Here is a 12,610-nt window from a genome sequence, read left to right on the forward strand (position 1 = left end):
CCTTGAACCTCAGACCTTGACTCACCCCAACACTTAGAAATGCCCGCAGTGGACCATCAGCACGCTACGATTACACAAGCCTTTAAGGAAGCAACTACACATTTAAAACAGGCGAAAGAAAAATACAAGAAAGATGCTGATCGGCATAGAAGTGATTCTCCACAATACCAAATTGGGGACCAATTATGGTTAGCCACAAAACATATAGCTCTAAAGGGAACACGGACCTTTAACCCCAGATATTTGGGACCTTACTCTATTAAGGCCATTATCAACCCGGTGGCTGTCAAATTGGACTTACCTGCTAATATGAAAATTCATCCCGTCTTTCATGTGTCACTTTTGAAGCCAGTACAACCAGGGACAAGACTAACCAAGCCACCAGACCCCATCCTTGTAGACGGAGAACCCGAATTTGAAGTTAAAAACATCCTGGACTCCAAGTTGATAAAGTCAAAACTTTTTTATTTAATCGACTGGAAAGGTTACGGACCACAGGACAGGTCATGGGAACCTAGTGACCATGTTCATGCACCCCGATTGGTGAAAGAATTCCACTGAAATTTCCCAGACAAACCGAAACCACAGGGAAGAATGACTTAAGGAGGGGCCTTGGGGGGGTGGTGGTGCTGTCATGATGCCTACCCCCGGGGACCCAGACCAAGTCCAGCAACCCCAGAAGCAGGCATCAAATTACCCCAAGCCACTCGTGTCGGCGGATAGCGCAGTGAGGAAAAAATCTGGTGGTCGAATGAGCGGCTGGAAAAAGGGAGGGGGGTTGATGCAAGATGATGTGGAGCTGTGTTTATAGGTGAAAAAAGTGGCGCGGACATCGCTGTGAACGAATAGCTTGGAAAACACATTTGGGGTTATTTGATGGCTGAAAGAGGGCTTAGAAAGGGTAAGGAAGTGAAATAAAGATGATATGGAGTTGTTTTTATAGGTGAAAAAATGGGTTTGTAGATGTCGCAGAGTCTGCGCTCACTACTTGGTGTGGGCGAGTTGTTATTTGAAGGTGTATTGTATGTACTTGTTATATGGTTAAATTCTATTGTGCCGGTTGTGGCCACTGGCAACACATAATATAGTAATGTGTATAGTAATTATAGGTAATGTAGTGGGAGTATACAGTATTTGTAATATGGTAGAATAATATAATTAAAGTGTATGTGGTAATTATGATTGTAGTTAGTGGTTGAAGGGGACAAAAATAAGCAGTGGAACTGTTTCCTGCTGGTGTGCATCCACTCCTTGCAAACCCCATCACCATGCACTTCCCACACACAGTACAAACTCCCAAAAAGATGTACCTGCTGTTTAAGGGAATGTTTAGTGTATGCACTGAAAGTGTACGTTTCAACTTCTACTTACACTTTTATTTTAAAACGGAACCATTCTAGAACGGTTTCTTTTTAAAATAAAAGTATAGGAACAGTAAAACTTAATGAAAAAAAAGTAGAGGAGCACCGCTCCGAAACACTCCTGCTCCCTTTGACCACTAATTGTAGTACAATTGAGGACAGTCCTTTGTGAGGTCTCCTCCACCTTTTAGATGGATAAGAATTGTATCCTTATTAAAAGGTTATGTGATACATTAGCATCATGGAGCAGGTGTTGGACTGGCTGATTTGTTTTCCTCACTGACTGTCCTTACCAGCTGCAACGGGGCTGTTTCTACTGTAGCAACTCACTGTTTACCTGTAGAGAACCCTAGGGCTTTATCTTGTAATTGTGACTTTTGTAGATCTATTTTGTCCCTCAGGCTCACCTGATGTTCTTGTTTTTTTACATTTCCAGTGTTATGTTAATGTCACACAGGTTTTGTTTTAAACGTCCCTGAACTAATTTATTTGTTCTCATTTTTTATCTTTAATTGTCTGACTGCCATCGAGACATTGTGTGCAGCTAACAATCTCTGTGACAATGCTAGTAAAATGGAGATATTTTTTACTGTGATACCTGTGCCTTGTTTTCTCTTACGCTCTGGCTGCTGTCTTTGGGCCAGCTACTCTCACCAGCCTGTGAGACCAAAAACCTTGGGGTTATCTTTAAGTCCTGTCTGTCCTTTACTCCTTACATTTTGGAGCTTGTAAAGAAAGCCCCTGCTTCGAGCTTGACCTCCTTACAGGGATTGTACCATTCCTCACCTTCACCCAGAAACTCATACTTTGTAGAGCCATGGTTCTGTGTAGGCTGGATTACTGTAACTTGATGTGTTTGCCTCCTTTGTCTGATCTAGAATAGAGCTGCAAGACTTATCCTGGGTCTTAAGCCCAGGGACCATATTGCTGCATATCTAAAATATGTACATTGCCTCCTGCTACTTGTAAGGACTCCAATATGTCTAGCTGTGTTTCCCTACATAGTGCTGTGCTAGAACCCTCTACGATAAGTTGTAGTAATAAAAAACAATTTGATTCAATGAAAAAGCGTTGCTAAAGGGACGTTATGGTTATAAGTAAAACAAACAAAAAAAAGAAATTCACCAGTTATGGTAAGCTAAGCAAATATAACTCGCGCCGCTACCGTGCACTGCTAAGACTAACACCCAGGGCATGAAAGATGACGTCACCAATGTCATTGATGATATCACATATTAAGTGCACGTGGTGGTGTGACTTATGGATGCTTAGCTTACCATAACTGGCAGATTTCGGCTGTTTTTTGGTTTTACTTGTAACCATAATATCCCTTTAACAACGTTTTTTCATTGAATTTCATAGGTTTTTATTAGTCGAACTTAACCATAACGTCCCTTTTTAACAACGTTTTTTCAGAGATACATGAATCCAATTGGCCATCTTGCTCACATTGGTCATAGACTCCTCTATGTTTCGAGTGGCGTAAACCTGCACTTTGCATCCTTAATGGAGATCAGCCTCTAAGCAGAGCGGTGACCACTGCATGCTGAAGGACCCAAAGTGAGGGTTATCATTCCCACCCAGCCTACCAGTTAACGTGCGTATCTTGCCCTTTTACGCATGTAAATATGGCAAATACGGACCATTTAATTTTGTACTGCGTACCGTGTACGCTTTGATTTATTCATTAAAAAAACATACTTTCCACCACTAGATGGCAATGTAGCATTTCTTTTGTCAGCAGCATAGCTTTCTTATGCATGATGGTGAATTTCCAACTGAAAGACCAAATCTGTGACAGCTAAGCGAGCAACACAATAAAGCCCGCACCCTTTTAAAATGTGTTCATACCCATAACGTATGTGTTGGATAAGTTTTACTCTCTTGCAGAGGAGAAAACTTATTTTTACTCTCTTGAAATTGCATTTACTCTGTAAATTGAAAAATCATGCGTAAAATACTCCCACCTCAAAATCTTATCTGGAGCACTGTTCCCACCTGTGCACAGGCTACTTGGCTAGATTATTTTGTGTCAAAAGCTGTACATAGGTCCCCCGGAGAAGTGAGGGCTGAATCAATTGAGTTTATTGCTAATCTACCTTTTTGAAAGTTTCCCTGTATTTGAGAATCTGTAAACTCATGTGACCAATATGTTACCTTTCCTCAATGTGATTAATTCTATTTTGTTTTGTACTTATTATGGACATTTTTCAAAGAAAAAACGTGTGGTCAGGTATTTATACAAACGTGGAGGAAGACAATGGTGCACTCCTATGTTTGAGAAAAAGATTCACAAATGTATTAGATTATTTATAGGAAGAATTAAAGGTGCGGGGGAGGAACTGTGATGTTGGCACAAGATCACCACATAAGACAAACAAGGAAAAGAAGATTCAACATAGGAATCCTCCCGTCCCCTGCACACTATCTGATGCTGGTAAAACCAATAGATATTGTTTTGAAAAATACTAAGTATAGATTACAGTGATCATGTTAATGAAACAAAAATGTTCATGACAAGTCCGTTTTTATGCAAAAATATATATTCTTTGTTTTATAAACATAGAGTTAATGTACAAAGAAAAGCAAAGATAATAGTCCGTTCATTGTGGCGATGCGTTTCGAAGAGTCTTTCCTCATCTTCAAAGGCCTTAACGGACTGTTAAAAGAAAATTACAAACAAGAACTAAGTCAGAAACTAAATCATAACCACTAAGTAAGCATGTCATCATGAACATTATACACATAAGCATTCATTGTCCATATACATCAGTAACCCAAAAAATGTTTGGACATTGAATTAAGTGCATTTCTCCAGCATGGGGTCTGGCATGGATTCACATGCTCATGAATATTCCCTGTCGTCAGGCTGGGAATCCTCGGTAAAGAAAAAAATCAGTATCAGTTTGGTTTCTGATCTGTCTTTCTTAGTAGTAACCAATCACTGGTCTCTGGGTCATACTGCCCCCAGCCAATGACTGACCTCTCCCTAAGCCCCACCCCTGGCAGTCATCCTCAGATTTTTACCGCACGTTCAAGTGTTGGGAGTCCTCGTGCTATAGCTCTCGAGATTTTACTGCGTTTCCACGCTTTTTTCAAAGAGATTTTCTCATTTTTCGGTTAAATCGAGCCTCAAGCTCCACCGTTCTACTTCGGATCAATGGGGACCCGTTTCGGAATTTTCTACGCCCCTCAAGGGTGAAGTTTTCGTCGAGTTACGCTTCTTGGAGGATTCCAGAAGATATGAGGCCTACCATGGTCATGGCCCAGGACAAGGGAAGCTCTACGCCCGGATCCAAGCTGTTCAGGAACTGCCCTGGATGCGGGTTACAGAATGTTTTTAAGGAGGACGAGCATTCGAGATGTCTCTACTACCTTCATGAGGACACGTTGCACGTGGAGGAGGACTGTGCGTTCTGCAAGAACCTATCGGAACGGACCATGCGGGATCGTCGTTCCCTCCTCGCCAGCTGGCTGGAGAAGGGCCCAGCAGGTGAGAAGAAGAAAAGGTCCGAGCAGTCTTCTAAGTCCTGTGAGGGCGCCCCGGCGATGGGGGCCCAACAGAAGGCTAAGCACCGTGAGTCCGCGGGCACCGGGAGCGCCGAACGGTCGGGCTCTTCGGCTGCCAGGCAGGGCGTGCCTTCCCCTGCACCATCGACCACGAGCCAACGCTCTGGTTCGGGGAAGAGGAAATCTGAGAACAAGTAAGCTTCTGAAGAAGCCCGGGTCGATCTCAAAGGATTCGGCCGAGGGGGAGCGAGGCGGTGACCCTCCCCCCAAGGTGAAGGCCTCAAGCGCGCCAAAGGCGGCGAAGGCCTCGATTCACCCGGCTAAGGCCTCTATCGAGGGAGTCGCGGCGGCCCTGGCGAAGCCGGGGGAAGCTACACCAGTGGAGGCGATCTCGGGGCCCAGAGTTTCCCTGCCACCGCGGCGGGAATCCTCTTTCCAGCCCATCGACAAGACCCCCGTGAAGATCCTGGTGGAAAAAGAGGGGGGGCGGTGACCATCACGGACACGGATTAAGCCTCTGAGGAGGAGCTGGTTGAAACCGTGAAGAACCTCAACGAGAGGTTCGAGAAGGTACAATCCCACGGGAGGGATCCCGAAGAGGTGGTCGAAGAAAGTGACTTTGGCGCCGACGAGGCCCCAGTGGAGGAGCAGCAATCCCTCCCGTCGCAGCCATTGCTCGAGCCTCAGGACAACTCGGTGGCCATTCTGGTGGCAATCGAAACCTTATGCACGGAAATAAGGACGAGATTACCATGAACCCCGGCGGACGATCCAGAACCGGGCCCGTCGGGAAGCCCTCCAAACTAGCGGAGGAGAGTTCATCCCTCCCCTTCCTTCATGCCCCCATGACCCGTGAAGCCCTCATCCCCCTCACCGGACCCCATGGATGACGCGGCGACGGATACGACGACTGGGACGGATGACGACGGTGGTGACGACGGGAGGGACGTTCCATCACCACTCCATCGGGCTTCCCCACCCGATGAAATTGGCTCCTTTCACGCCATGATCGCGTGGGCATCCAAGCTCTTCCAGCTCTGCCCCGAGGAACAGAAGGAGGGTTTCCTCTATCAACGGCGAGAGGCCAAGAGAAAGACGGTCCTCGCGGTACCGTTACTTAACGATATCTGGGACGAGGGACTTGCGATCCTGCAGAACCAGTCCACGACGCCTGCCAAGAGGGACAGGTACGAGAAGATGTACCGGGTCACCGACACCGCCCCTTTGTGCCTCAGGGCTCAACCTACCCCGGATTCGGTCGTCTCAGCGGCGGCCAAGAAGAAGGCGGCGGGGGCGACAGCCTCAACCTCCATGGGGCGACGGGTCAACTGGACTTCCTACCAGAGGACAAGAGGGCGGAGGCCCTGGAGATTCTGCAGGAAGGTGAGGTGGCATCGGACCACACCATAACGGTGGCAACGGACATTGCCGACACCGGGTTTTGCCAGTTAGGCAACAGTGTTTGCCTTCGACGACGAGGCTGGCTCAAGGCGACAAACTTCCATCAGGATGTGCAGACCAGGGTTTTGGACATGCCGTTCGACGCCAACAACCTGTTTGGGAAAACAGTGGATGAGTCGCTGCAGGCCATCAAGGCCGACACAGAGACGGCCCGAGCCCTGGGAGTCCTTCAGCAACGACGGCCCTTGCGGAGCGCCGGAGGCAGACATGGGGCCTCCAAAGGATCAGGCGGTGGCTCCTCTACGTATCGCCAGACGGCCCGCTCCTCGTCCCAGGAGGCTTACAGAGGTCGCGGCAAGCAAGGAGGATCTCGGCGTCGTCGCCAAGGAGGACAAGGCAGCAAGGCCGCCTCCAAGCAAGATTGAACCGGCCGTAGCATCGGACCTCCACCGAAGCACCCCGGTGGGAGGCCGGCTGGCGAAGTTCGTCAGCGTGTGGGAGTCCATCTCCACCGACCGTTGGATGCTGGATGCCCTGGCCCACGGGTGCACTCTCGAATTCCAAAAGAAGTGTCCCTGCATTTCTCCTGTGGCCAGGAAGCAAAATCACGTCCCTCAACTGCTGTTGGAGGTAAAGGCAATGCTCAAGAAAGGTGCCATCGAGCTCGTCCCCAAGAGGCTCCGGGGCTCGGGAGTATACTCAAGATACTTCCTCGTCAGAAAGAAGACAGGCGGTTGGCGCCCCATCCTGGACCTACGTCGGTTGAACAAATGCATCAAGGCACAGAGGTTCAGGATGGTCACTCTCCAGCACGTGCTGGGACAGCTGGAGGAGGGCGACTTCCTATCGTTGTTGGACTTGGAGGATGCTTACTTACACATCCCCATCCTAAAAGGACACCGAAAGTTCCTCAGATTCGTAGTCCAAGGACGCCACTAGCAATTCAGAGCTCTGCCATTCGGACTGAAGTCGGCACCCAGGGTGTTCACCAAGTGCCTAGCACCAGTGGAGGCGCGGCTGCGCCTGCAGGGGATTCAAGTTGATACGCAAGACTAGGGTAACCACTTCCCTGACTCTTTTGTGTACCATGTTTTCCAGGTTTATCCAGAATGGCTACATGTCAGAACTCTGGTAGTGTACCGAAACACAAATACTTTTCAACATTGAATTCGAAAAACTGTAGATGGGTGACCGTTATTTTTGTAGCATGTTTATAGCCAGTATTGACTATGGATCATTAGATGATGCATGTACCCTAGATGATGTAGTCCCTAGCACAAGGAAAAGGGCACTATTTACAGAACAACCATTAGATGTATGCACTATTGTGAATCACGATCAATAGAAAAGCACTTCAATGTCAACATTCTTTGGGGGTTATTGATGTATATGGACAATGAATTCTTATTTGTATACTGTTCATGATGACATGCTTACTTAGTGGTTATGATTTAGTTTCTGACTTGGTTCTTGTTTGTAATTTTCTTTTAACAGTCCGTTAAGGCCTTTGAAGGAGAGCAAAGACTCCTCGAAACGCGTCGCCAAAATGAACGGACTATTATCTTTGCTTTGCTTTGTACATTAATTCTGTTTGTAAAACAAAGAATATATATTTTTGCATAAAAACTGGCTTGTCATAAACATTTTTGTTTGATTAACATGATCACTGTAATCTATACTTTATTTTCAAAACAATATCTATTGGTTTTACCAGCATCAGATAGTGTTCAGGGGACGGGAGGATTCCTATGTTGAATCTTCTTTTCCTTATTTAAACAAACATGCTCATGGTAGAATCTTGGATTGCATATGAAAGAGTTTCAAGGGATTTAAAATATTGTGAATCAAGTGCAGGAATTCTTACTGGCCGGTTGGCTTAAAGAGGTGTTCCATTTCTTTCATTGGAAAATGACCCTTTGCATCGTTGATTGTGGTTGTTCAATGCCTGTTAACTGTATATAGGCTAATACATAGACATTTGTTCACACTCCTTTGCCATTTACGCTATCACAATTCTCTCTTCCTTTTTAGTGTTCAGATTGGGAAACTCAGTGGATGCCTTGGAGTCGGCTAAGCGTGCCATTCACCTCTCTGACATCGTTTTGAGGTTCTGCATTACTGTCAGTAACCTGAATCGTGCCATGTATTTCGCCTGCGATAACGTCCTCTGGCTTGGCAAGTCTGGTTTGGCTCCCACAATGGACCAGGAAAAATGGAGCCAGCGGTCATTCAGGTGAGGGCAGTGTCAACTCTAGACTCCAAGGAGACAGATGGGAAGACGAGGGTGATGGGAAGAGGTGGAAGTCCCTTGCCAGTGGACTGCTGGGAGAGTGCCACTGCAAGCCAGTAAATACCAAACACAGGATCAGAATGGGGAGCATCCCTTAGACCACATTCCTGTGGTGTTGATCGCTTGGCTGGGACAATTCACTCTGCCTCAGCTCAGAACCTTCCTGGGAGTCTGGATACTTCCCAATACATCTTCCCACTAGGGCAGTTTAATTAAAAAAAACCTACATCTGCTCAAACCCCTGGGAAATAAGGCACACCCTCCCCACTTAGTGGTGGGGTACGTAACACCCACAATACTGCACCTAGAATAGCACAAATGAAGGGGGTTCAGGAACCCTGTGAACCTGCAACGCCAGAGTCAAAGAAGTGAGTCTCCCTGCCAAGGTCCCTAAGAATTCTGATATTCGTCACAAATTTCTCAAAGACCTGATCACCCACGCTGGGCGGGAGAAACGATTTTCTGTAGGGTAGCCCACCCTCACCCTTTTCATTTGTATTCCTTTCGGGAAATACCTATTCTGATGATTTAGTTGGCCGTATTAGTGCAGTCTGTACATGAAACCTTGAATCAAAGGTATGTAGGATTGACGTCCATCTACTAGTGCCTGTTTGCATATGCATTCTTAATGTGGCATGGCATTTTTTACCTGGCATCAAGGATAAAGCAAACATAAGTGTTATTACCTGTCTAGACTGGCATATATTGAATCTAGGCCAGTGGCACTTGTCATGTTTGCTTTGCCCTTGATCCACAGCAACTGTGCATCAAGGGTAAAGCTAAGTGTTATTATGTGGGTAGTCCCGCCTACATTCATGTAGCAATGAAATACAAAAAAAGAGAATAAAAGGTTCATCATAAAAGCATAGTGGAAATAACACTGTGACTATCTCCAGTCAAACACAAAGGAGAGAATTATCATCAGATGTGCTACCACGACCAACGTATCCTGAATGTATACAAAAGAAATGAACAAAAGACAAAAAAGCTAAAAATCTATACAAATACACCTTGAGCCACAATTGTATGTTGGCTCAGCGCCAGTTATTTGTAAATGTGCTAGATTAACTCAAAAGTATGGGCTTGTCTTGGACTACTTTGGCATATCTTCATGTTGCAGTTCTTTTGAGATAGTAGTATAGTTTGTGATAGCTTCTGTAAGGATGTGGAAGGAGGAGACTGACACACAGAGGTGGCATGCTTGTTGACATACATTTTTATTAGTAATGAAATTAAAAGGAAAAACCTAACTTTCCCCAACTCTGAGGGGTTTCCCTACCTCAACTAAAATACTGAGGGTTTGGTCAGAATGTCCATGTAAATCAATAGCACGCCGTCCTGTGTCAAAAAGTCTACTTCTATCCCTTACACTTGCAACTAAACTAAAGAGGTAATGGATCTCCTTGGTCCAGAAGAACGACTCCCTTTTTCTGGACAGCGGATCACTGTTCCAATTGTTAGGTGGGCTCTTTATCTGAGGGAAGGTCCCTTCCCCAGGTCCCAACCCCTTTCCAAGGTACAAAACAAAGTTCCTGGTTGAAATGTCAACAATTGGAAAGTTCTCAGTTAAACTCAAAGGGGTTTGTTCCAGTGCAAACATCAACATTCCTTATTGCCCCAGGTTGCTTCTTCACTATTCGGATTCTGGAGAATGCCTCTCTTCCCTAGTTATCTTGAAGGGTCAAATACTTGAAAAATCGCTGTTTTCCTCCACACGGCCACTGCCAGAGAGAATGACTCCCTGCCCCTGGATTATCTCTTGACTTGGTTTTACACAATGCGTGTCGGGGGTTGGTGGGGAGGACTCCCGTTCCCTGGCCTTTCACAGGCTTCTTATTGCACTTCACAACAGTTGGGGGAATCTCACCCTTCCCCTGGCCTTTCTCAGGCTTTAGTTTTGGCAGACCTTTTTTTTTATTTGTTTATATCGTGCTGGTCGCCTGCGGGCATCAGGGCGCAACAGATAGACGCTAAAACAATAGGGACACATAGTGACAAGATTGCTGGCAAGCCAGGATGAACAGAACAGTTATGAAGCGTAATGTCTATCCCTCATTTACTTAAAAAGATGAGTTTTCTGTTTTTTTCCAAAACTCGTGAGGTTGGGATCTAATCTCAACTTTAATGGTAGGCTGTTCCATTTGCCAGAGGCAACTGTTGGAAAAGCTCTACCTAATCCATTCATTCTGTTGAATGTGGGTACCACAAATTGGCCGGTTGTTTCCTTCCTGAGATTTCGGCTGGCACATATCGGGAGATTTTGGATTTGAGATATGCCGGAGCTTGCCCTTGGAGACACTGATGGACCAGTGTCATTCGTTTAAACTGGACCCTATCTTCCACCTTAAGGCAGTGCAATTGTTTCCTTGCATTGCTAATGTGTTCAGTTTTCGTTTTATGCTTAATAATTCTAACCACATCGTTCTGAATGTGTTGGAGTTTGGCAATACGTTGTTTGCTTGACCCAAGCATTAAAGTATTCCCATAGTCGAGACGTGAGAGGATGATTGCTCTAGCTAGGGTGGCGCAGTTCTCCTCGCTTAGGAGTGGTTTAATTGCCCAGTCTTAGGTAATTCTTGCTCAGATACGATAGCTGAGCATCAATGCTCTTAAAGGCCTCAGGATATACACCCCAAGGTCTTGACCTTGCTCATAACTGATATTGGGACATCTTTAATGAGGAAGGACTCATATTGGGCTGTTAATTTGGGTGGATCCAAAAACCAACACCTTGCTTTTTTTGCCATTAAAGTAGAGCCAATTATGGTCCATCCAAGATTCAATGTTGTTGCAGAGTGTCGTAATGGAGTCGCTGTCTTTCCCATAGTCTCCACTCAGCTTCACTACCAGCTGAGTGTCGTCGGCGTAATTGGCAAAATAAACATTGATGTTGTCAAGGATTTCGCAGAGAAGACGTAAGCATAGATTGAAAAGAAGAGTGGCTATGCTGGCTCCTTGAGGCACTCCGTGCAGTATGTCCATTACGTGAGAGAAATAGTCTCCCCAGTGTACCTTGGATTTCCTTTTGGTTAGAAATGACATAAACCAGGCTGTTGCTTCCTCCGAGCAATTAGCAACTCTCCAAGGCGCGTTGGATCAGGCTGTGAGCGACGAGATCAAAGGCTGCGCTTAAGTTAACGAGGATGAGGAGGCCTGTCTTCCCTTTATCTACTGGTATCTGGACTTTCCATTGAAAATTAATTCATCAAATTAATTTCCATCGAATTTTATTCAATGAAAATACTTTCCATCGAAATGCATTTTCATTGAATAAAATTCAATGGATTTTAGGGTTGAGGTTAGGGCAAGGGTTAGATTTAGGGTTAGGGTTTGGGTTAGGGTTTGGGGGAAGTGCCCTTGGGGGCTGGAGGGGTCATGGGGGAACCCGCCCATTAAATAATAAACACTAAAACGCAACATGAAGCTGGCCAGTGTCGAAATACTTAGACGTTTCAGCACTGGACAGCTCCATGTAATGTTTTAACGTGTAAAATAAATGCATGGAAATGCTATCTTTTGCATTTAAAAGTGCATATCAATCGAAACTTGTCCATTCCTATATTCGATGGACAAGTTTCGATGTATATGTAAGAGAGAGCAATTTGATGCATTTACATTCGATGCATTTCCTTCAATGGATTTCCTTTTCAATTAAATGTTTTCGTTGAAAAGACCATAAACCTTATCTACTATGTTCAGCATATACATCTGGAGATCTAACAAAGCAGTTTCCGTACTATGGGCTACTCGAAAGCCAGATAGCTGGTGATGAAGAATCTGATTTTCCTCTACATAGGCCTGTAGTTAGCCAGTGGCCACCTTGTCCATCACATTGAAGACAAAATTGCAGTTAGCTATAGGTCTTAAATTGCTCGGATCTCTGTGATCTAGATTCGATTTCTTCACCAGAGGGGTGAGAGTAACAGTCTTAATACTAGGAGGGACTTCATTGTCCCGAAATGATGCGTTTATTATCTGCGTAAACACTGGAGCAAAGATGTCTGCATTGTACAAGATCATTTTTGCTGGTAGGATATTCTCAGCACAG

General features: G+C 45.4%; 1 protein-coding gene across 1 annotated transcript in view; it reads left to right on the forward strand.

Annotated features, from left to right (window-relative positions):
* Window positions 1-12,610, forward strand: part of PEX11B (peroxisomal biogenesis factor 11 beta) — a 362,287-nt gene that overhangs the window by 265,879 nt on the left and 83,798 nt on the right. Inside the window, exon 4 of the mRNA XM_069652688.1 lies at window positions 8,304-8,505. Coding sequence (XP_069508789.1) covers window positions 8,304-8,505 — 202 coding nt within the window. The remainder of the gene's footprint in view (window positions 1-8,303; window positions 8,506-12,610) is intronic.

The sequence above is a fragment of the Ambystoma mexicanum genome, chromosome 1p (genome assembly GCF_040938575.1).
Source record: "Ambystoma mexicanum isolate Mex_15411 chromosome 1p, UKY_AmexF1_1, whole genome shotgun sequence".
Taxonomy (NCBI): Eukaryota; Metazoa; Chordata; class Amphibia; order Caudata; family Ambystomatidae; genus Ambystoma; species Ambystoma mexicanum.